This window comes from Pinus tabuliformis, chromosome 5_1 (assembly GCF_031772625.1).
Source record: "Pinus tabuliformis cultivar Carrire ecotype Pingquan chromosome 5_1, CPIR1, whole genome shotgun sequence".
Taxonomy (NCBI): domain Eukaryota; kingdom Viridiplantae; phylum Streptophyta; class Pinopsida; order Pinales; family Pinaceae; genus Pinus; species Pinus tabuliformis.
The window spans coordinates 10,727,654-10,754,463 of record NC_142305.1 but is presented as its reverse complement, the minus strand read 5'-3'; the positions used below and the strand labels follow the sequence as shown (position 1 = coordinate 10,754,463).

Sequence of the window (26,810 nt, the reverse complement as noted above, 5' to 3'; positions counted from 1 at the left end):
AACCTGATTTGATTAAGACTCATTTTGTTTTATTACAATGTATATTGTGAGATAAATTTGAATGTGGTGTGTTATCACTCGTATGTTTGACATTTTAGATGAACACTTCACTTATTTTTAAGGAAATTAAGTTTTTCGTTATTAGAATAAAATTACACTTAGTGATTTTATAAATTTCATTTCTACATATTTTCTACTTTCAAAACTGAATACATTATTCATCCATTCTTCATCGTCATTCTAATACAAAATGAAGGACAATCAAGATTCAATGAGTCGAAAGTCTAGTCCTATTGCTAGTTAATCAAAACATGGTTTGAAGAATGAATCTGAGTTCTACATTAATACCTGAAAACCGAACATGGAGGAATGGAATGCATCTTTTAAGTCTTACAACATCACATCATTTATGTTGCCAAACTTTGTTCGTATCAAAAGCATCCATCTATTCTTTATCATCATCCTAACACCAAATGAACAACGATCAATCACTAGTTTAGTTATGGCCTACACAAAATATTCTTTGGTTTTTTCTCCTTTATTTTGCATCTTAAGCTTTTTTTCCCATTATTTTACATCTTAAAATTCCATATTCATAGGCAAAATAAAGAACAACCAATAGTTTAGTTCTTGCCTACCCAAAATAATCTTTGTTTTTTTCACCATTATTTTGCATCCGAGAATTCCATATACATAGGCACAATTCATTGGAATTATGATTGTATATGTGAGAAGTAATAAAACTACGTCTTCAATAGTTGATGTGGCATATGGTAAAATGTGAAAAAGGTTTTGTTTGGTTCGTTTGAGCATATATATATATATGATGATATTTCCCTTTTCACCATAAATAATTATCTTTTTCTAATATGAAAATTTATTAAATATTGACTTATTCATTGTGGCTCTATATGTGAAACGTAATGAAGGTACATCTTTAATAATTGATATGGCATAATGAAGTCATGGAAAATGTAATAATTATGTGTGTGAATCTGAATGAGTTAGAATAAATCATTATATAATTTTTCATCTATTTGGATACTTTCTCATTGGAAGACTTGGAGGAATTGCTTTGGAAGGTCAAATTTATCAGTAGATCTCAATTTGGAGATTTGGGGTCTAGAGCCTTCCAATGCCATTTTGAGGCATCAAACAACACTTTTGGGGGTCAAAACATTGTGAACATAGCTCTCATCCCCTCACTACTATTTTATGTACTGAAACCTTCCCAATGGTGCAAAATTCACTTTAATCAGAGTTTGTATGTAGAATTTATGCCTCTTGCAAGTTGTCTTACCTTGTCGACCGCTATATTATCAAGTGGATTCCATGTCAACCCCTATTACTCACATGTGGGGCTAGTCATCTGTCAAATTACAAGAAAAATCTAGAGGCTCCAAAACTTTAATACTAACCTTAACTATAGAGGACAATCTTCCCATGCTAAACACTAGGTCATTAGGAGCAAAGGGGTTCCATTATTTTAGAATTATATTTGTTCCATAGGTAGGCATGCTTTTAGGCATGGGATTTGAGAGCCTAACAAAGGATGAAGGATGAAGAAGATTTTGTATTAGCCATTTAGGCCAAAAATGTTAATGGTAAATTTGTAATATGTGCACCTTTTTATTTGCATTTTCATATTGAAGAAAAGAGAGCATAGGTCCTACCTTCTAGCTAGGTTTTCTCTTATTTTTTTTTTTAGAATACATCTTATTTTATTTTGTGTGAATGGTGTGTTCATTTGCTCAATTCTCTAATTTCCGTATTTAAGTTATTTTCTTAAATTTGACCAATATGTTGGTGCTAACAAATATGAGATACGAGGAAACGAACTTACATAATAAAATATTTAAAATGGATGAATGTATTTGAGTATTTCATTATTGAATTTCATGGTATGGATGAATGATGAGTATGTCATATGAATGATGTATGTATCAAAATGAATGATGAGGATCAATCAATGTATGTCATTATTTAATTCAATTATGAATTTAAATTTTATGTGTGTATCAATGTATTTGCTATTTCTATTAGTTTATTTATGCTTTCATTATTGAATATGAACTTGACATATATATATATATATATATATATATATATATATATATATATATATATATATATATATATACCTCAACGTCCCTGCACTCCCTAAAATTCCCTAGAATTTGAGGGTACTCCCACACGTCCCCCTTGTGCATCTCCCGACCCTTGCGTCTCCGCGCATCAAATTTTTGGTCAAGCATTGGATTTTTTAGAGTCATTGGGCTGAGGCACCAAGGAAAGTCTTAAATCCAGAATAATTTCCCTATACGGAGGGGATACATGGAGTGAAATCGTTTTACCCGAAAAATTTAGGGTGAAGATAACAAGAAGAGTCGTAGACCTTTTTCTCGCTATCAAGTTCTTCTTCTATCAACACTCAATAGTAGTCCTGATGATGGATCCCTGTTGGGATTTGAAACGTTGACAGAAATAATGGTTTTTACTGTGGGTTCTCCTGTTACTAAAGAAGATGTTAACCACAGAAGTCTTAAATCCAGAATAATTTCCCTATGCGGAGGGGATACATGGAGTGAAATCGTTTTACTCGAAAAATTTAGGGTGAAGATAGCAAGAAGAGTTGCAGACCTTCAATTTCTTAATTTCTCGCTATCAAGCTCTTCTTCTATCAACACTCAATAGTAGTCTTGATGATGGATCCCTGTTGGGATTTGAAACGTTGACAGAAATAATGGTTTTTACTGTGGGTTCTCCGGTTACTAAAGAAGATATTAACCACAGAAGTCTTAAATCCAGAATAATTTCCCTATGCGGAGGGGATACATGGAGTGAAATCGTTTTACTCGAAAAATTTAGGGTGAAGATAGCAAGAAGAGCTGTAGACCTTCAATTTCTTAATTTCTCGCTATCAAGCTCTTCTTCTATCAACACTCAATAGTAGTCCTGATGATGGATCCCTGTTGGGATTTGAAACGTTGACAGAAATAATGGTTTTTACTGTGGGTTCTCCGGTTACTAAAGAAAGTGAGTACGTCGGGTTGGACTAGTTTGTAATATGGCAAATTTTGATGCATCCTTTTTTTTTGAGTGGAATTTTGTACTTACAAAATGACATTATGCTTATGAAACAAATTATCGATTTCATCTTGAACATTAAGAAAATAGACAAAAACCCGAACAAACCTTGGTTAACAAATGCCATAATAAAACACAATGTACAATAATATATATATATATATATATATATATATATATATATATATATATATATATATATATATATATATATATATATATATATATATATTAACTGAAATATATATATATATATATTAACTGAAATATCACCAGGATAATAATCAAACCCAAGACCCACCTCATTGGAAGACATCCTTTCCCATTCAATTTCAAGGTGCCGATTGTTTTTCCCTTGAGTGAGCCTAATGGTTAAGAGCATGTGTTTTCTTCTAAGAGGTCACAGGTTCAAAACCAAAGGGGGTAGAGTATGTATGCTTTCGTAGACGTAGCAGTGAAATTTCTATGCAGAGGTGGGTCCCTTGTCTCACAAACAAGGGGGTATCATACACAAATTTGGTGTCTTGCTTGGTTGTGACCTTAAAATTGGATAATAATAATAATATTTTATCAAAAATATAGCAAACATCACAAAACAACCTCAGTAAATGAATGTCATAACAAAACATTCAATGTGAACCAGTTAATAAATATAGTTGACAGTTGAAAATTTATAAATTAGATGATAATAATAATAATTTGTCAAAAAACAAAAAAACATCACAAAATCTGAATAAATGAATGCCATACCAAAACAGGCAATGGAAACCGGTTAATAAATATAATTGAAAATTTAACTCACTAATAATAAAGTTGAAGACATACCTTGCCTTTAGGAACCTTTACATATTCAATTTCAATTATTTGTAAATGTTTGTGCTTGACAGAGAGATCTCCCATGAATTAGAAGCTTACAAATTTGGAGAGGATAGCTCCCAAGGAATTACGAAATAGATTTCAGATAGAAGGTCCGTAATATCTCTTGTACATATTTCTCGTTTAATAATGATTTGAAACTTCTGTGTACACCTGTATATTGCTTCTCCATGTAATTGTCTCTAGAGGTTTGAATTCTGTTCGTTTTGGGAATTTGACAGGAAATCTCTTGTTATGGGTTTTGGCATTTGCATGTGGGTGGAGGGATCGAAGGGAAGGAGGGAAATGTGTGTATACGATTTAGTTTTCACCTTTGGACCCTGTTTAAATAGAAAATGATTGGTTGTGTATACTGTCCCCTGCCTCAAGTCTCAGCGATTTCATTGTAAAAGATCCTTGTTAACTACGTAAGGGAACTGAACCCACATTTCTGAGATCACAATACACTCTGTGTGTTTGATCTTCTTAGTGCTTCCTCTTCTCGAGTAGTAGCGATGTCTACTAGCTTAGGCTCGAACCTAGGAAAGGACTTGCCAAATCCCAGTAGTGATACAAAAATATGTAAGGGGACTCTGGAAAAGTAGCAATGAGCTTCACTCTGGATGATCCCTCCTCATGCTCGACCAACGATGAGTCAAGTGTTCAACGACTTAGGTAAGAATGTCTAGCCCTTCATGTGACTAATAATCTTGCGATTTTTCCTTAAGCTTCCTCAGTTTTATATTTAATTTGATTCACTCTTTTGAATTTATGGGTCTACTTTAGAAGTGCAGCATCTGAGGGTTTCATATGAAATTTACCTCAAACTGTGTAGACAGATTCTTGCCTTTTGTGATTGGTCAATTCTCTTGAGATTGTCTCATTGACAAGTTCTTGTAGGGTAGCCAATTCTATTTCCATAACATCTAGGGCTTTTGCTAGTTCTTATGGAGTGACATATATTTCTTTTATGGTCACTGCATTTTCTACGAGTTCTTGTGAAACAACAGATATTTCCTTCTCTAGAATTAGGCACTCAGCCAGGGAAAAACCCCTCTCTAGGGGAAAACCCATAAATTCTTCTTTTCTTATTTTGGATCAAATCAAATGAGACAACCAAGACCTTATGACAAAAAACATAGACTCTCCTCCATCCACCAAGCTAGCCTCCCATCAAATTTTAGTCAAATATTCCTTAGTCAACATCAACTCTTCAACCAGGGTCTTGGCCCAACTATGCAATCCTGAAGCTTATCTTGTACTTTCATCCCTGTAATTATATTAGTCTCTTCGCACGTGTGGCAAAATGTGACAAAATTCAAACTTTCTTTCCTTTGCTAGACCTCTTGTCTTCTTCGCTAGGATTCTTATGATTGAATAAATGCTTCCTTCTATATTTCGTACTTCTTGCAGATTAAATCATACTTGTCTTCTTTTTAAAACAAGTGGAATGCTAGGGTATATATAGTGGTTTGAAGCTGTTCTTTGAGGTTGACATGAACCGTGGACAAGCCGACTTGATGGAGGAGGGGAAGATGAATAAAAAACATAAAAATAATTTTATTTCTTTGATACAAAATGCCCAATAAGGGTCTAGACCATCATGACTTAGACTTTGACTCAAGAGACAAACCTTAGAGCACTCAATGGGTTCTCTTGGCTTAGAAATAAAATAAACAAATCATGAAACACATGCTTAAATACTAATTTTCTTTTCTTTCTCTTTGACAAATACATTACATCATAACTCAAATAATTATGAAGACCGATACTAGTTACATTTCTCAACACTCCCCCTTAACTAGGGAGGTTTTCATAATTGTTCAACTAGTACTAAGTTGACCTCAATTTGAAATGTTCCAAGGAAAATACAAAGAAGAATACAAAATACACAATGCTTGGGATACCCTTATTGCTAAGGTATCCTCTTGTTGATTTTGGGTAGCATCGGATGTGCTATAGCCATGAAATTTGGTGGAGAGGCTAAGGCACATGAGATCTCTAAGACCCATAAATCGTTTGGAGAAATTCCACCCGGATAAGAGATATTAAAATAATTAATATTTTTAATGGGTTCTAAACTTAGGAAAATAAAAATATTAATGTGTATTAATATAAAATGGGTGAGAAAGTTCTAAGTGACGAGGATCAAGCCAGTTCTAATCTTAGCCATTGATTAGGGACTTAATCGGTTGTTGATTCGTCAACAGGAAAAGTATAAGAGGAGGCTTGAGGGTCAGTTGGAGACACACCAAGAGAGATCAAGAATTTGATTTTATAGGGCAGGGTTTGCTGAGGAAATCGAGTTAGTGATCAGAGTTGCAACGAGGGGCAGTTCAGCAAGGGATTTTCATCCGAGGCTGAAGAATACATAGCAGAGAGGAAACGCAGTTTAGGGAGAGACAATGCGAGCCCAAGAAGGGTTGATGTAGAGGCAATAGGAGCTGACGCAGAGGACGTAAAGGGCCGTAGAGGCTGACACAAAAGTCGTAGAGGCTAACGCATAATTCTTAGAGAGCTTTAGAGGCAGCACTGGGAGATTTTGTGGGGCAGACTGGAGCAGATCAATAGATCCTGAGTTGGGAGAGGAAGATGCAGATCGTAAAGGAGTGACACAGTTCTAGAGCAGTGATTGGAGCAGTTTTCGTTGTCCAACATAGGGAACAACTAGAGTCACTGTGGGGTTTGATCACCTGGTTGTTGATTTGCTGGAATATCTATCTCCGGATAGATGTACTACTACTAAGGATATTTTCTGTTGGGTGAGCCATTTCTAGCACCCTAGTTGTATTCACGGAATTTGATTAATAATACAAACCCTCCATATGCTGCACCGATTTTCCTGAATTGGGTTTTTCTGGGGACAATTGTCCAAAAATAACGGTGTCTCTTGTGTTATTGTATTAGTTTATTTCAGTGCATGATTTGTACATTTATGAAGGCTGCAATAGTGTTTACTTCAATGTTTATGCAATTAAATAACTTGTTAATGAAAATAACAAGTAGAAGATTGTAAACTAGAAATTGCAGTAGGGGTTTTTGATGTGTTAGATACAAGAATTTTCACATGGTATTAAAGCGATTACAGATCATAGGTGACTTAAGACACCAGCCGAGAAATCTGAGAATTTGCAGCAGAGAAGCAACTGTTCCAAGAGACAACGTTGTTCCAAAGCTAACGAGGCAAGAGGAGGAGTGACACAGTACAGAGAGAGTGATGCAGAGGCTCACGCAGTGCCTGCGTCCTCTGCATCACACTCTGAGCCTGAAGAGGAAGACGCAGTAGTTGGGAGGAGCCCATGCAGTGGCTGCGTCAGTTGTCATGACCAACGCAGAGGTAGAGGGGAGTAGATCAGGCTTACGCAAAGCCAAGCCATCTTTCTGAGCTAGGAAGGATTGACGCAGTGGCCAGGAGGAGCTGATCCAACTCTCACTCTGATTGCGCAAAGCTAGAAGCGCTTAGATTCTTCAGTTGTCGGAGCTAAGGGAGCTTAACAGAGTTCGATTTGAGGAGCTGGTGGGACGTTGTTTCTGTTAGTGAAGAACAGTGTCTAAGGAGACTGAACTAAGGTAGAGGGGAGCATTACCTCGACAAATTTCTAGCCAATAAATCTAGATTCTGGTTGTAGCAACAAAGGAAGATTGGAGACAGGTGATTCGACAGTTGGCCAGAGGATTTTCGAGAGGGAAATCAGGACTCAGAGGGAGTTCAGAGAAGAGGAGCAAAGATGGCAGTAAATGGATTGAGGGATCAGGATAGATTGGACGGGGCTTCCAACTTTGTCATATGGAAGGCCAGGATCCTGGCAATCCTGGATAAACATCGCATCAAAGATTATGTCTTGAGAATAGTAGATGTCCTCGTTGACCCTGATGCAAATGAGAAGTATGAGGAGGCCCAAGCAAAGGCGAAATGCCTCCAAATGACTGAAATGCCTTTTTTGTTCCATGTAGGCTACCTTATCCAATCAAGAATAGAGCTGCGCAAAATATATTTATGGGTGACCACCTCCAACCAAAGACTCTTGTGTTTCAGTAGTAGCCAACCTTGCTTTGCAGCCAGTGCTTGTGCAAAATCCAGGAGGTGCTTTAAGCCCCATCCTCCCCATTTTTCGGGGGTCGTAATTATGCTCCATTTGACCCATGCATATGGATTTCCATCCTTTTGTCCCTTCCACAGGAAATGGCTGCAAACTCGTTGGATTCTATCTAGGATCCCCAAGGTAATCCAGGCCAAGGACATCCAAAAGACAGGGATTGCTTCTATTACTGCTTTTATGAGTACCAATCTTCCAGCCTTGGATAGAAGGTGTTGAAACCAAATATTTATTCTTTTCTCCACCTTTGTGATTAGCCAGGTCCAATCTACTATTTTGTAACCATCAACTTTTATCCTGAAGCCCAAATACTTCAATCCATCCTGTGGTTCCAGTGTTTGATAGGGGAAATTTTGTAGGGCGAGATGGGTTTCTTGTTGAGTACATTCAGAGAAAGATACAATAGACCTTTCTCTATTAATTTCCTTTCCTGTAGCAACACTGAAGAGTTTTAATGACTCCCTAAGAGTAATGATATCCTGTATACCCCCACTGAGAAAGATTAGAATATCATCTACAAAAAGTAGATGAGTCAGTAGGAAGTGATCAATAATCATAAGTCCCCTGAGCCTCCCAACTCGCTTCTTCGTTGCTATGAGTCTACTCAGGCCTTCCATCACTAAAAGGAATAGTAGGGGGGATAGGGGGCATCCTTGTCTGATTCCCCTTTCTGCCTCAAAGGATTGGGAAGCTGACCCATTTATCATGCAAAGGATACTGAAGTTATACATCCCATTATCCATCTAGTGAACTCTAGAGGGAAACCTAGATGTGTGAGTATCATCCTTAGATATAACCAGCTTACTTTATCAAAAGCTTTTGAGAGGTCTATTTTAAGTGCCATCCCTTTTAGTTTTATCAATTTAATGGAGTGTAGGGCCTCTTGGGCAGAGCCAATGTCTTCATGAATATGTCTATGATGGAGGAAGGCCAATTGCTCTTGAGAAATGTGTTCAGAGAGGATTGGCTTGATTCGACTGGCTATGATCTTGGCGATAATTTTGTAGAGACAATTGTAGAGGGATATGGGGCGAAAGTCATGGAAGGAGGTGGGGGAGTTAGTCTTGGGTATGAGGGCGATGAAAGTGGAATTTAAGGGGGCATATATGCGGCCAAGAGACCGACTCTCTTCTATCACACCTAGCAGGTCTGGTCCAATGATGTCCAAGAAAGCAACATAGAATTCCACAGGCCAGCCATTCGGCCCTAGACTTTTGTCTTTCTTGAACCATTTGAGTGTGCTTTCTAATTCCTCCATGGAACTGGTTTTATGAGATCTTCAATTCCATCCGGTTCCAAGAACCCAGGGAAATAGCTAGCAAGGTTAATGATTTCAGCAAGGGATGGGGCAAGGGGTGCTTTGAAGAGCTGTTTGAAATGGGCGATACCTAGATGGGCGAGCTGTGAATGAGTGGTGGCCAAATGATCCTGATCCAAGGGAATCTTCCATATAGTATTGCTAGATTTCCTTCCATTGGAAAAATTGTGGAAGAATTTTGTGTTGCCATCCCCTGCTTGTAGCCAGATTTCTCTACTTCTGAGTCTCCATAATTCCTCCTGGTCAAGAAGGATCTTGGATCTCTGAGATTCTAAGTCCACAAGACGAAGCTTTGTTTCAATGGATAAGTAACCAAGCCCACTAACATCCGTTAAGGAGGCCAGCTGAGCTTCGATATCCACCAGGGCTTGGTCATCCTTAGCTTTTTCCCTTTTAGTCCAATCAATGGTTAGTCTCTTGAGCTAATACAGGTTTCTGCAGAAATCCGTAGCCTTCCTATGATCCCTGAGGGGTAGCTAGGCATGCCAGAAGTCCAAGACGATATTACTATAATCCGAATCCTTTAACCAAGAAGAGTTAAATTTGAAAGGAGCCCTTGGTTTCCTGGATGGGCTAGCCACTTCTAAGTAAATGGGGGAGTGATCCGAGATTCCCCCCGAGCCTACCCATTGCTTGTAGATGGTGAGAGTTCTGAGTAGCTCTTCATGTATGAGATATCTGTCTAGCCTTCTACCAAGGGCAACTTCACTAGTACAACTATTATGCCATGTTGGCATCTTTTTGTTCATGGGTACATCTATTAGTCCATATTGATCTAGAAGAGAGCTCAGCTGGTCTGAGAGAGGGTCAAGCTGCGAGTGATGCCCCCAGGATTCCTCATTTCCAATGGAAAAGTTTAGGTCACCCCCTATAATAGTGGTACTATTAATCAAGGGGTTGTCTAGAAGGGATTGCCAAAAAGCAAGTTTGTTTTGGTTGGGGGCATATATATTTATGATGCGAAGCTGTTTGCCTAAATCTGCAGAGAAGATGTCCATGCCCAAGAAACCCAGGCCCCCCCAAGAGCATATCACCTTAACAGATTTTGGATTGATTCCAATGGCAAGACCCCCAGATCGGCCCACTGCATCCAAGCCTTGGAAGTGCCAACCAGGTAGAAGGACTTGCAGTATCTTGGTAATCTGATCAGAAGGCCCTAGGGTTTCCTAAAGAAGAATCATGTCACAGGGGGTACAGTGCAAAAGGCGCGTGAGGGAAACAATTGAAAGAGAGCCAAATCATTAGGGGACAGTATCAAGGGTTTCAGGTGCTCTAAGTGCCCTTTCAATGGTGGATTTTCGACCTTGCGCCACATCTACCTCCGCAGATTTGATGGCTTTGGATATCTTTGAAGGCCTGCCTCTCGAGGGTTTAATCTTGGAAAGGAGCGGGGGGAATGCCGAGACCTAGCAGGGAGGAGCTGTTCAAAGGACGAGATCGGAGATTGTAGGTGTGTGAGCCCAATGCAGAGGGGGAGGGAGGGGATAGGAGGAGAGGGTTGAGAGCTTGTAATGACAGTGGGGTAGTGGAGAAAATGGGGGAGGGGGGCTCAAGCTCACAGTTAATGGTGGTATGTGTGCATGGTAGGGATGCAGAGTGGGAAACAAGAATATGTATAGATGCATTTAATTCATTGTAAAGTAGAGCAGAGGTAAGAGAAGGAGGAGCAGTACCCGTTGTAGGAGCAGCTTCCACAGCAGACTGGGATCAAGTCCATGGAGGGGATGTCGGTGGAATCCGTGGAACACTCGATTGCTGCAGTGACTCCATCCACATCCTTTGAGTGATCCTGACCTGAGGGCTGCTCGTCCACAATTGGATCTTCAGACAGACGGTGTTTCGATCCCCTTGTAGCCTCTTGAGAAGTAGGACTGAGCAGCGGACAATCCTTGTATAGATGGCCAACCTTGTGGCATCTTCTGCACCGAAAAGGCACTCCTTCATAATCCAGGTTTTGATGGCGCGAGAAGTGCCTCCAGTGTAGGGTTATCTTTTCCTCCAACCCCTCCCTGGGATCCAGATGAACTAAGATTCGCGCCATTGTCATAATCCCGGACTTTTCAAAATATTGGTCATGTTCTAAGTAGGTACCCAGTGCATCTCCAATACGCTTGAACACAACAGGGGTCCAGAACTGCATTGGAAGGCCTGACAAACGGACCTAGATTGGCCCTGCACCCAACTATTCTCGCTCTGGATCGAATAAAGGGTCCCATCTTTTTAACAGCATCGGAGCGAGCTCGATTTGCCAGAAGCGTGATAGAATCCAGTCGGTGTATTCTTCCCTATGGAAGCACAGGGCAAATCACCCACGAGCCAAAACCATGATAATGGGCAGTTATTTGAGAAGGGAGCCTCAAATCTCCGAGGTCTAGAGGCGAAGATGATCCATTGAGTAGTTCCTGCCCCTTACTCGACCCACCAGAATATTCTTTGCCGTATCTGCAACTTCGCCCATCAGTATATCCTCGCCTAGGGTTAGGTTGATGTCCCTGTCTACCGATTTTAGGCACCTGCCTTTCTTAGGTTTGTCTGAATGGTGAGCAGTCGGATAATCCCTAAGAAGACCCCAACAGCCCTGGTTAACAGTTTGGGGAGTGGACGGGGTAGATTTAGGGTTAGGGATCGGGGAGCTGAAGCAGCCTGAGCGGATGGGGGTGTTAAGGTTTGTACCTCTCGGGGTTAGGGTATCACTTGAGGGAGCAGGAATAGTGAGGGAAGGTGGCCCGAATGGGGGGGTACGGGAGGTAGAGGGGGCACAATGGGGTGCTGAGGTATGAGGAGGATGAAATAGGGGGGCGTCAAAAGTGGGAGAGGGTTGTAGAAAAGTGCCTAGCAGGTTTAAGGTCGTTGGAGAGAGCGGGGGACAGTCCAAACCAAGTGCGTCTTCAATGTGAACTGAGGGCGGGGGATGGTTTTCAGAAGGACCCAGTTGAATATGGGCGGTCTGAGCAGCTGTCAGCGGTCATAGAGTGGCAGAAAAGGGGAAAAGCCCATCATGGTTCGATGGTGCGACCAGATAACCTCGTGGGGGTGAGGCTTTGCCTCGTAGTCAACATCATCAAGCTCCATCAAAACCGACAGTCATGGTCGGGGGAGCAACAGTTGTCGAGAAGGCAAAAAAACAGGATGTAGGTTAAACCAGTTGTGCCCTCCCAGTGTGTCCTCTATTGTAAGGTGACCGCGAGCTAAGTGAAAGTAATCCACAGGGAGGTAGGGAGATGGGGTGAGGAGTTCAGTCCAGCTAGCTAACCCCTTATTGTTATTAATAAAACCCCCTTAGTATATTGTTGTGCCCATGTAGTCCTCATATTGTTATTATTGTGCCCCATAGAAGCCCATTGTTATTATTGTTGTTCCCCTACATTATTATTGTTATGTCGGTTCTGATTATAATATGACCCCTTAGACTCCTATATATAGAAAGGAGGTCTTGCCATTTATATCATCCAAGAATTGTTCATTTGTCTAATGTAAAGGAGGTTGCCCCCTCGAAGAGGCTGATTTCTAAGGTGTTGATCTTTCTTTTCTATCTTTTTGTGAGCTGGTTTCATAACAGGTAGGTACAAGTACAAATAAGCGAGTTCATCATTGGGTAAGAGCTTGTGCATTTGATTTGAATGGTATGCCTACCGCAACACATTTGAATGTATTACCATTGGGATCATGCAATATGTTGTTGGGCATAGATTGGTTATACCTTCATAGAACCAAGGTGGATTATTATGACAAAGCCATTGAGTGTGTGGATGAAAATGGGGAACCAAGAGTCTTACATGGAAATAAGAAAACCACATTAGTTAGAATGGTGACAACTATGTAGGAAAAACATAGTCGCAGAAAATGGTGTATGTTATTTGCAGTGCACATTTCTAGTGACAAAGGTAAGGAATTTGAGCATGGAGATATTTTGAGCAGGTACATAGTTCTACAACAATTTAACGATGTATTTCCTGAGGACATTTCAGAGTTTCCACCTCATAGGGAGGTAGACTTTTCTATTGAGTTAGTGCCAGGGGCAACTCCAACATCAAAAGCACCTTACAGGATGAGCACATCTGAGTTGGTAGAGTTGAAGTTGCAGTTGAAGGAAATGTTGGACAAGGGATACATTAGGCCAAGTGTATCACCTTGGGGTGCACCAATATTGTTTGTGAAGAAGAAAGATGGTACTCTCATATTATGCATTCACTATAGGCAACTGAATAAGGTAACGATCAAGAAGAAGTACCCTTTTTCGAGGATTGATGATTTGTTTGATCAGCTAAAGGGAGCATCAATGTTCTCTAAGATCAACTTGAGATCAAGATACATAACTTGGTCCATTTTGCAATTGCGATTCTGATATATTGACTTGAGATAGGAATGGTCCCCTTATATGTTTTCCCTTGGCACATCCTTGACATACACTTTCATGCTCTTTTTTGAATTCGGGCATACTTGTAACCATCTTCCTTGCATCAAGTAGAGCCTTATAGTGAAGATGAGCAAACCTCCGGTGCCATAGTTTGGATTGAAGAAATGTGTCACAAGACATGGATCCTAGTGGACTTCCTCCAACTTGATATAAATTGTCAACCCTGAATCTAAGAGTAAATTCTTCTTTGAAATTTCTTTTCCACACACGTACCTTTCCATCGATGAATGCCACCTTAAATTCTTTGTCTTCCATCGCCGAGATAGACACTAGATTCTTCTTTAGATCAGGTACATATAGTACTTCTTGAAGATGAACGACATTAAGTTGATTCAATTGAAGGGTAACACTCCCAACTCCCTTCACGAAATACATGGCATTGTCTTCAAGGATAATTTCCAAACTTGTATCCTTCTTTATCAGATTTGAAAGAGCTTTCTTGTACCAGGTGTGCCTTGAGGCACCACTATAAATCAACCAATTTCCCAAAGTATCCAGAGGAGAGGCAGTAGAGACTGCATATATAAGATAAAAAATTCATTTTTCTTAGAATTTACAACATTAGACTCATCATACACAGAGTTTCTTATTCTTTTAGAAGCTCGACCATTTCCAAGTTGAGTAGCGTAAGCATTTCTTTTCCCTTTGTTGTTGAACCTGCCATTCCTTTGATTATTGTTGTTGCCCCTAGAATGATTATGATCATCATCATGAGACGTGTCCCTTCTATTTGGACACTCCCTGCCATAGTGACCAAACTTGTTGCAAACAAAGCATCTTCCCTTCCTTCCATTTTTGAATCCCCGTCTTCCTTGACTTTGCTTCTTTGAACCTGCATTGTTCTCCCTCTTGGCATGAGCAGAGAATGCATAAGGATTTTTCCTATTTGAAGGAATCTCCAATTCCATCATCCTTGTTTCTTCTTGAGAACATCTAGTAAGCAATTCTTCAAAACCTGGAATTTTGTTGTTATTGAGAATAGTAGTGTTGAACACATGCCATTCGGGAGGAAGACCTCCAAGGGCAATGAGAGTGAGCTCCCTGTGAGCAATAAATTCACCAATCGAAAGAAGATCATTTTTTATCTCGGTAATACTCATGAAGTAGGATTGAATATCCTCGGCTTTTCCCTTCTTTATATCCTTCAGCTTGTTCTTGAGGAAAAGAATTTGATTTGCATTGCTAGATTTGAACATGCCAACCAACCTGTCATATATCTCCTTTGATGTGTTCAAATAAGAAATGTAAGCACCTAAATGTTTGTGAATAGAATCCCTAATGATATTCTTAGCTTTAACTTCGCCCTTATTGTACTTGGTCTTAGAAGCAGCCGGTGCATTAGAAGGAGGTTCTGAAATATTTCCCTGCACGTAATCCATCACATCTTGCTCTTCTAATGTCAAATCAAGAGACATCTTCCATGCATGATAATCAAACTTATCATGAAGTTTATCATTAGACTTGAAGTAGGATGTGGAAGCCATTGAATCTTGTCCTTGATCAACGATTTCTCCTCTTAGTGATTGCTCTTCTCACTCTTGCTTGGGCTTTGTTTTCATCTCAGCTCCGTTACCATGTTAATTTTAGGATAAAAATGGTATGTTCTATGCTTAGAGCAATTTTACTTCAATTTTCTTTATTAGCCCAATATCATATCCAATATAGCAATCACATCAACATGATAGTAAAATGCAGATAGAACATAAACAATAACAGTAGAAGGCAAACCAACACAAGAGGACATAAGATATGGCACCAGCCAGGGACAAACCCCAATGTGGGGAAGCCCTTGATTAATTCTTATTATAATTCTTCAAAATTTCAGCAGAGAGAGAGAGAGTACAATTTACAATATTCACTTGCCTAAATTGATCAGTCAAAACAGCAGAAACAAAAAACCCTAACCAGAAAGTCAACACTGGTCAACATGGTTGAAATTGACCTCCAAAACAACTCGGTCATCCTTGGTCAACTCGGCCTACAACAACAAGATAATGCAACCCAAAACAGTCCGAAAATAACCAATCAAATATGGTCAACAAAATTCAATGCAACAACCTAAATTAGGGTAGTCAACATTGGTCAACACATGGGTCAAACTACCTCGATTTTTGTGCCCAAAATAGTAGCTTGCCCAAACAGAAGTTTCCCTCACAAAATTGAAGTCAAACAGGGTCAACACTGGTCAAAGTTAGTGTCCTAAAATTTCGGTCAAATCTGGTTAATGCAACAACTAGAAAAGACAGTCTTCCTTTCGCACATGTGGAGAGAGAGAGGCCCATAAATCCATACTCAATCAAGATGAAAGAGAGAAAGATGAATGAGATGAGATGCAAAAATGAGGTGGAGGCACCTTGTATTTATATGCAATGTTGAAGGCTGGAGGAGGCTAATTTGATGGTTGGCCGACCTTGACAATTTGTCCATAATCAAAATAAATTCATAACTTCATTTGTACATGACAGAATGGGATGATCTTTAGGTCAATCCTACACCTCTCGGAAAGAGTAATCCAAGAAAAATATCAGCTGCCTCATACGAGTTGTGCAAAGTGTTGTTTGGCCCTAGTTGCCAAATTTAACATGAAGTCTTGTGGAGGGGTTGACATGAAGATGCTGAAGCCGATCTTCATTAAAAAGTTGAATTTAAAATCATTCGATGGCACGTTTTTTTGTTTTTGACAACTAACGAGAGGAATGAAGCTTGTTGTATTATTTTTATGTTCTTATTTATTTCAATTATTTTCATCAAGTGTCATCAGTGGCAGATGTGGATGGGTATAGAAGGTTTGGGTATCAGAAGCATGACACAGCTTGCGAAACTTGTGATATAGGAAAGTTCTGATGCATCAGACGCGATATTATATTAAAAACATTATGATAAAGCTAATCAAATTCGTAACCATATTGGTAATTGAAGATTAGGTCTTATCGGAGGTGCCATTTCAAAAGTTCCAATAAAGTGGCAGATGCTATTTGATAATTAAATCGTTTACTTAAATCAAATCGAGTCCGCAAATAAAAAATCAGAGCAAATCAGAGGTTATATGATATTGAATATCGGAGATTGGAGGCTTTGAGTGGTGACACACAGTAAAATTCCGATATGATAATTCTTCACATGAGCAAGGATATCATAATATACATGAGGTTATGGCATCTTCATAAGAACTTTCATCACTAGGGCATTATGATTAATGGGCATCTTAGGGCAACATCTCAGATCACAAGAATTTGTCATCTCAAACAATGCCATATTGACATCAATGACAACCTTGACTAACAACATCAAATTATTGAAGATGTACGTTCGTTCTTTCTTAGCCTCAAGATACAAGGGTATGAAGTGCAATTTCTTTTAAATGTGATTGTTGAAATTGATAAAGATGTATGTTTTATTTTAGATGGTTGCATTTCATGAAAAAAAATCATTAAATTTGTTAAAAATATATATAAATAAAAGGAAATTTAAGGAGCAAACATAGTACACAGAAATACACACAAAATTATATTTTTTTATTTCACACTTGCATCCAATTACAATACAGTTATATAGTTGGACTTAGGTCCAACTATTTCTAATTTTAAAAATAAGAGTTGAGAAAATCTCTCAACTATGTCCTACAAATCTCAAACCAATTTCAATCTCATCATGTAAGCATTATCTCTAAATTAAATTAAAAATAAACTAACCAAAAATATTATAACATTTTATTAATGAAAAAAATAAATAATAATAATAATAATTTAATAACCCATATATATATATATATATATATATATATATATATATATGTTAACCTAGGTTAACCCAGATTTGTCGCACATAATGAGCCAATGTTTTTTGTTGGAAGGCGCTTGGGCCCATTTATTAGTTATAAATTTAATTGATGAAAAGAGGGAATTCCACTCCTTGCAGAGGCATTCAAGTGGCAGACGCACCAAAATCTCCTCTTTGGTATGCTGAGGCAATTCATACTCGAGTGGTGCTGTGACTAAGCACTCCACTTCCACCTCTGCCATTCTTGTCTTGCAGTTTACTATTTTTTATTCTACAGAAGTGTCAGCGTTAAGAGTCATCAACACTATGTGAACCAACTCTTGTAGTTTACTATTTTTTATTCTATAGAAATGTCCACGTTAAGCAAGTCTTCCAATTTACTATTTTTTATTGCATAGAAGTTTTATATTTGTTTTTGTCGTAGTCTGACAAGTGCAGGAATTGCCCGGAATATGGAAATTCCGATCATATTTACAGAAAATCTGGCAAGGATTTTTGTAAATCCACGTTATAGTTGTTAAACTTCAAAATTTTAGGTGTTCTAGACGTTTTTTATGGTGTTGAATCCATTTCCACCATAAAAAACATGATTTTGCCCGGATTCCGACCACTTTTGGCCATCCTGGCAATTTCCTCCGCCTCGGTAGACGACCCTTTGTTTTTATATTATCTTTTAAATTGTAATCAGATGAAAACTATGATGTTTTTTTATTATCTTATTGTAATTGATGTCTGCCACAAAAAAAGAAAGGCCACACATATTTAATTTTTTTAAATTCACATATGTTTTCTTTATATATTTATATATGAAACTTTATATATATATATATATATATATATATATATATAATGATGATGATGATGATGACGAGGATGATGGTTAACGTCCACTGAGACCAAACTTTGGTCTATCGGACCTAATGAAACAAATTATTTAGTTTGATTTAAGATTAGATTCCTATGCTCAAGAAGCTTGGAGAGAAGCCTCCCGAGCTCACTATAATTTTGACATCGTAAAAGGCTAGGAAGGTAAGTATTGCGACAAAGATTATGAAACTGAGATCTAATGTGGTTATACGAGGGGCACTCTAAGAGGAAGTGATTTTCATCCTCGATGTTCCTATTCTCACAGAGATGGAAAATCCTTTCCATCCATGGTGTTTTAGGATCTGCCCAACGCCCTGTTTCACTATGGGGCTCATCAGAATTCGTTCTAATCTTCGCTATATTAATTTTCTTCTTTGAGCTAGTTAAAATAGAGAGATAATTTTGATCTTCTAGGGTGGGGTTGATGACCTTCTTATAATAACTTAATTTTATTTTAGCCGCTAAATCTTTCTCACTCCACATTTTTTCTTTGAACTTAGAAGTAACAATATTTTTAATGTTATTAATGTTTCGCAATGCATCATTCTCGTTGATCTCCCAATAGTTTAACCAGGCCCTCGTGTCTTTATACCACCCCCGTTTGAGCCTTAGGTGGTTTTGGCTGGAATTTAAAGCTAGCTTAGGAAATCTATGATATCCTATGTTATTGAGTTTGTGCTTGTACAACAGAAGCCTAATCATAGCTAGGCTTTCGATAGGGGAAAGACCTACTTCTATAAGGAGAATAGGATAGGGTGTATTACTTTTAATTTTCAGGTTATACGTTATAAAACGCTTTTGGATTTGCTCAATCTTTCTCCAGGATTCTCTAGAGATGCCGCAACCCCAAACCTCACATCCATATAAGATAACAGGAGTGACTAAAGTTTCAAAGAGGAACTTCTTTTTATCCCACATTACGAGGTTTGTCGTTTTACAATTATTTTCAAGACCAAAAATACCTCTTTTCAAGAGCGGTGACATCAATAATCCCTCCAATTATAGGACTATAATGATAAACCCTTTGTTTGCAAAGTTATTTAGAAGCATGCTAGAAAATAAAATCAACAAGTGGGCAGAAGAAAGAGATAAACGTGCTAAAAGGAAAGCAAGTTTTAGACCTAAACATTCCATAATTGATCATTGTATAACTTTAAGGCACATCATTGAAAAAGTTTGGGAGAAAAAGGAAGAAGTCTTTTGTTGTTTTGTTGATTTCAGAAAAGTGTTTGGCACAGTTCCTAGGGATAATCTTTGGCACAGCGTGGAGGAACTCGAGGTTCCTAAACATTTGAGAGCAGTAGTGTATAGGTTGTATGAAGAGGTGAATGTCAAAATTAGAACCTCAGTAGCATTTTTGAAAGTTTCAGAAGTGATATCGGGGTCAAGCAAGGTTGTCCATTGTCTCCTACTCTTTTTGGTTTATATATCGACAAGCTTGAGGAGTGGTTAAATTCGCAAGGGGGTGATGGTATCTGTTTGGGCAAGTTTGTTATAAGGCTTCTTTTGTATGCAGATGACCTTATTATGATTGTTAAATCTGCGCTTGGTTTGCAAGAGTACTTACTATCTCTTGAGCATTTTTGTAGAAGTGTGGAGATGCAAGTGAATATTAGCAAAACGAAAGTAGTAGTTTTCTATATAAAAAAACATAACCAACATACGTTCTACTTTGAAGGCAACATTTTGGAAGAAGTTGCGGGTTGCAAATACCTTAGAATCGACTTCAACAAAAATCTAAGTTGGGATGGTTATAGAAAGAAAAGAATTTTGGGGAGTTGGAAATCATTTTATGCTTTTCAATATAGGTGTAGAGAGACAGAGTTATGGGACGGGAAAACCACTCAAACCCTTTTTGGGCTTCTAGTGATTATGGTGATTCTCTATGGTTGTGAACTGTGGGCCAACATACATCTGACATGCAATGGAAACAAATTGAGAAAATTCAGAAGCGTTTGATTACAACCAAATTCAAAATTAAAAGTGTAGTTCCTTATGCTATCTTGTTAAGTGAAGGACTACTCCTATTGAAGCAATTGCTATGGTGCAAGTCATAAGGTATTTAAAAAAAATTGTGTAGATGGAAGAGGGCAGATGGCCTAAGGTTGTCTTTAATTACATATTGTGCAAAAGAAAAAAAACTTATGCAGCAAAAGAACAATGGGGTATTTGCTTGAACACGTGTCCCATAAATAGTAAAGAGATAAAAAAAATTGTTATGGATAAGTTCCACAAGCATACTTGGGATAAGGAGCTAGGGAGAAAGGAAAAGCACTATATTGAAGTGTTTAATCCCACTCATAGTCATCAACAAAAAGCATACATAGATTCCAATATTCCTTAGAGAGACAAAACTCTTGTTGCTTAACGAAAGACTAATTCTCAACAACTCCGTTGTGAAAAAGGGCGCTGGAAAAGGCCAAAAGAAGTGTGTGAGGAAAAAGTACGTATTTTTTGTTCCTCTGAAAAAGTGGAAATAGAAAAACCTTTCATTTTAGAATGTGAGGCTTTCTGTCAGCTACCTCTTGAGATAATCTATTTAGCGAGGAGTTTGTCCAAAAATTGGGAGCATGTATTGTGAGACTTCATAGGAAAAGGGTTGATTACATCAACTAGAAGAAGAAGCAATCTGTTTCATAAGCTATCTTTACCCTCATGAACGTTAAAATAATTTTCCTTTTTTCTTTCTATTTAAATGATAAACCAACCCCTATTTTTAAAATACTCTCAATTAATTGAAACATATTAATTATGAACACTATATCTACCACCGTAATTTGAAAAATAAATATAACTTCATACAATTTAACTATTCATATGATGGACACTCTGTCTCATAAGCTATCTTTAGCCTAACAAACTTTAAAATAAAATAAAATAAAAAGACAATTTAACGATTTAAAAATAACAAAAAAAACAAATATAAAACATAACATGAAGGGCAATAATTTAAACACAAGAAGTGAACTGGAAGAGCTGGTTCCATGTTCCTGCAACAACCACGATCCGTACAATGTTATCGCGCAAACCAGGGAACAGGAGACTCGAAGGTTTCAAGTGTGCGGATGGATGGCAGCCGTGGGATGGGAATCAAAACTTACTTCCTTGCGCCGCAAGTTTTGTGTCATTACAGTCAACGGGAGGGCGCTGCTTCCATGTACCTGCAAAGCACAATGCCCTCGCGCAAAGCATGGAAATCTTTCAGAGCCGTCGGATGGGAATGAGAACTTCCTTCCTTGCTCCGCAATTTTCGAGAAATGACAGTCGAGCTGATTCCATCTTTACATAACGTTGATGGCCTGTAAATACATTTACAAAAGGTGTTCAACTTGCCCAACCAGTTAGGGCTAGACAAGAATGGAGGAGGTGGAAGTGGAGTGCTTAGCCACAGCAGCTCTCGAGTGGTATGAATTGCCTGACGATACCAAACAGGAGATTTTGGCCCGTCTACCACTTGAATGCCTCTGCAAATCTCGAGGCGTTTGCAGGGAGTGGAATTCCCTCTTTTCATCCACAAAATTTATAACTAATAAATGGGGCCAGGCGCCTCCCAATAAAAAGCCTTGGCTGATTCTGTGCGAACAAAATAGGCTATCTTATAATTCAGTGAAGCGTAAGAGATTTTGTTTCTTCACACGCACATGGAAAAATTGTATCTCTCTTTCATTCTTTCCACATGGAAATGAAAGGGTTCAGTACGCTGCATCGGCACAAGGCTTGTTCTTGGTAGATATCCCTCATGGCAGAAACATTGTCTGCAATCCTCTCACTCGAGCGTTCTTACAACTCCCCCCTATGCCATCCATAAAGATCCTTATGGCCAGAGGCATTGTGGGCTGGAAAGTGGATACTCAAGAGACCTACAAAGTGGTGGCTGTGGGGTTGTCCCATCGGAACGACGTACTGAAAGTGGAAATTTATGACTCCTTTGAGAAGTCATGGGGGGTTGTCCGATACCTGCCCCGGAATTTGGGCAAGTTTGATGTCCCACAGGGGATTGTTTTCCGCGATGGCTTCTTCTATTGTATAACCTTCGATCGCCAGGGCGGGATGGGTGTTTTGGGTTTTGGTATCCTAGAGGGGATATCCACTTTTACACCGTTCCCGAACGAGTTAGCAGATAGCAACATCGTTTGGCCCAAACTGATGATTTGCGGCTCGCGGATTCTACTTGCTGGGGGCATAGGCCCAAGACTGGAACGGTCTATGTCTTATCGTAGTTACATGGTCTATGGGATTATAGAGGTGATTTTATGGGAGTTTCAAAACGACTTTTCCTCTTCCTCTTGGAAGGAGATCGCAAGGATGCCTCCATCAGTATTAGAGGTTTATCAGATTAACAAGTCTTTCGATTCATTTGATTGCGTAGGAGTGGAAGATTGCGTCTGCTTCGCAAACTACTACCAAGGTAAGAATTTTGCTGTTTACAATTTAAACGAAGACACATGGAGTTGGCTCCCCACTATAGATGGAGGGGATGGGAATCCGCTTCTCATGGCGTTTAAACCCAGGCCCGATATGAAGGTTTGGTGAAGCCTGATTTGATTCAGACCCATTTGGTTTTGTTATCACGAGAGTAAAACTTGTATGCCTCTCTTTTATATGAATAAAATGTTGTAACATATGTTGCTTTTGGTCATTTTATTAATGTTGTAGTATATGTTGCTTTTTGGTCATTTCATTTTGAACTCATAGATTCCTATGGGCACATTCAATAAATAAATTGTTGTGACATAGGTGTCTTTTGTGGTTATTTTATTTTTACTTCATATATTCATGTGGGCATATTTAATGGTTATTTTTTTTAAGCAATGTAGTCATCCAAAATAAAATATACATCTATTTCGATTTCAACTCCCACATTTAAAAGAAATTACAGTTTACACCCTTATATGTTTTGTTATATACATCTTAAACTTTTATAAGCTCAATATTAAGGTTGAACACTCACAGACACCATGTATAGCAAATAGTAAGAAATTACAGTGTACGCCCTTATATGTTTTGTTATATACATCTTATACTTTTATAAGCTCAATATTAAGGTTGAGCGCTCACAGACACCATGTATAGCAAATAGTAATGTTGCACCTTTTTTTACAGACACTATGCATAGCAAATAGTTAATGTTGCACTTTTTTGCATGTACAAGAATGAATCAATTGGAAAATTGGTCATATTGCTAGTTAATCAAAACATGGTTTGGAGCATTGAGCCAAGCGTACATTAATAGCTACAAAGAGAACACAAAGGAGTAGAGTACATCTTTGAAGTCTTATAACAGTACATACTATATATTGTCCAACCTTGCCCATATCAAAGGCACATCATCATCCTTAACATATGATAAAGGACAATCAATGGTTTAGTTGTTTTGCTTGCCCAAAATATATTTTGTTTTCTTCCTCCATTATATTGCATTTGAAAGTTTCATAACCATAAGTATAGTACATTCATATTGTTGTTGTACATGCAAGAAGTAATGAAGATACACTTCAATAGTTGATGTGGCATATGGTGAAGTCTTACTAAATGTGTTTGTGTGAATGCACAAAGGTTTATACCCTATATTTTTGTAATGATTTTGTGCTTTTCACCATAAGTAATTCTCAACTTTTAATCTAAAATTCTTTGAGCACAGGCACTATTCATTGTGATTAAGGCTAAGAAAGAACAAAGATACATCTTTAATAGTTGATGTGGCATAATCAAACCATAGTCCTGACATCCAAGGAGGACTTTTTGTAAGAGAATGAAACTCTAGCTAGTGATCAGAAATCCCCATTTCAACCATGGGATGTCGTATACTTGTGCAAAAGTATATTATTTGTAAGGGTAGATTTGACACCATTTTCGAATATCATCTTAAATCTTTACTAACTTTTGACATCAAAATATTATAAATGTCTTATTTCTTTCTAGAAATGTTGTAACACATGGCCAAGGTAGTGAGAGTTGCTAAGAGGCCCCTGGTTTATATTTCTCACCACAGGTTGACCAACTCCTAGTGATCAATGCAGTAATGGGTGAAGTCCAAACTTCGGAAGATATCTTGGAACACATACCCCAAGGTATATAAGAACAAATAACAAAAAAGGAAGCTAGGGCACAAGATGAACAAACATTGTCAAGGGAAGTAGAAATAGAGCAACCTTTGATAGGCATGAAATAACAGGATCAGGAGGTCACTTCCTCTATCCTAAATCCACATGAAAATGATGTGGAAATCATTGAATTCTATCATTTGAGGGAGAAAATTCGAGTTATGAGGAAGTGAAGGGACAAAGGTATACTCATTGTAGAAATCCCAAGAAAGAGGAGGACATGGTCCTTTGTTAAGATAGATGCAACAATTTTGTGGGCTAGTACTAATGATGTCACAAAAGAACCAACATCAATTCTAGAGAAGGAAATATATATTGCTCCACAAGAACTAGTAGAGAATTTAGCCACCATAGAAGAAATACATGCTGCTCCAGAGGAACCATCAAAAAGTCTAGATGTTATGGAAATAGAATCGATTGCCCCACAAGAACTTACCGAAGAGACAGTCTCAAGGGAATCAGCCAAGCACAAAAGGCGGGGATTTGTCTACACAATTTCAAGTAAATTGCATATGAAACCCTCTTATGCTACACTTCTCAAGTAGACCCATAAATTGAGAAGGGTGAATCACAAATTAAAGATAAAACTAAGGAACCTTGTTCACCTTAGAACACCACCTCACATTCCATGTCCTCTATGGTAGAAACTGATATAAGGTTCTTCATCAACCTTGGAACATACGATACATCCCTTAGTACCATGGGTGGTCGGAACTCCCTCTAAAAGGATACTAACCCATGCCTAACTTCCTTAATATTGGTGTCGTCTCCAAGCACTACCTCAAGATCCACACCCACCCTCTGCAAGATTTGTAAAGTGCTCACGCAGACCTGTCATATGGTTGGAGGCCCCACTATCTATATACCAAACACTGGTAGATGTTGCACTCGTGGAAATCAGCAAAGAAAACTCTCTCTCAAACTAAGTGGAAAACTCATCCACTTTAGTTGAAGTTGTAACTTATTTCTTCTTCTTCTTGTTAGGACATTGACCTGCATAGTGCCCAAACTTATGACATGCAAAGCACTTGACTTTGCTCATGTCCTTTTTTGTTCACCCTTTGACTTGGCCCCACCTTTAGGACCTTTCTTGGACCTTTTCTTGCCCTTTTCTAAAAGAGAAACATTTTCCTCATCATCCCCCCATTGTTGACATGTATGGCTTGAACCAAGTCTAAGCTCCTCTTGCACGAAATTGTCCCAAAGTCTCTCCCAATTGGGCATGTTCTCCCTAGAAGCACTCCCACACACAAAGTTATCTTGTGGTTTGGAAAAGCCATTTAAGGTTATCATAACCAAATTTGACTCCACCTCACCAACAACACCCAACTCATCACGCACCTATGACACTCTAGTAAGGTATGATGTAGTTGTATCAGATTTAGTCATCTTGGTGTTCCTTAACTTCTCTTTTAATGTCATCTCTCTGTTTTGGATTTAGATTTGGTATAACTTTCAAAAAGAATCCCACATCTCATATGCATTTTTCTTACCTGTAACATGAGGAATCACATGGTATTAATGTAATCAAGGATAATCCTTTTGGATTTAACATTCTTTTTGTTATATTTGGCCAAAAGTGTTGCATCTGTAGGAATTGTGATAGGCTTCTCAACTATGTCCCATATTCATATTTCTCCAAAATCAATATTATCCTCACTTTCCATGTGTTGAAATTTCATGTCCCCTCCAATCTATCCTCAAACCTCAAACTTGTAGCCATATGACCTACTCAACTGATAACAAGGTCCAACCCTTTTCTTGGTGAACAATCTGCAACTCTCTTGCAAACCCTGGTGTCTTTCTTATTTGGTTTCCCCTTCCAATATCATGTGCTCTTATACCATGTAAATTTAATTTGACCCAATCACGGTTTTCAATCTCAATAAGTTTCTCGGTTTCTTGTTGTTAGGGTTTAATGCTCATACAAAATTGCATTCAAAAACTAAACTTATGAAAGAATACACATTGAATCATTTACTACAAATGTTGAGCAGAAACTAGGGAACACATGAATTTTCAGGAAATGTCCCTAAAAAAGCCCTAAAGTGAAAACCAATAGAGTGAATTTTTTTTATTATGAGCTCACATAAAAATAAAATGAGCCAAAAACCCTTGATTTCTATGCAAAAATATCACCTCAAAATCTATGGCAAACTTCCTTGATTTATGTGCAAAAATATTGCCTCAAATATGTGCTAATCTTCCTCCATTTCTATGCAAAAAAATGTCATCAGTTTGTGTCAAGCCCTCGATTTTTGTGTAGAAATACTAGCAGAAACACT

General features: G+C 38.3%; 1 protein-coding gene across 1 annotated transcript; it reads left to right on the top strand.

Annotated features, from left to right (window-relative positions):
* The first annotated feature begins 21,396 nt into the window (after window positions 1-21,396).
* On the top strand, window positions 21,397-23,089 carry LOC149163282 (F-box/kelch-repeat protein At5g15710-like). Its single transcript, XM_089430701.1, has one exon. The coding sequence runs from the start codon at window positions 21,779-21,781 to the stop codon at window positions 22,952-22,954; it is 1,176 nt and encodes a 391-aa protein (XP_089286827.1). The 5' UTR covers window positions 21,397-21,778; the 3' UTR covers window positions 22,955-23,089.
* Window positions 23,090-26,810: the final 3,721 nt, after the last annotated feature.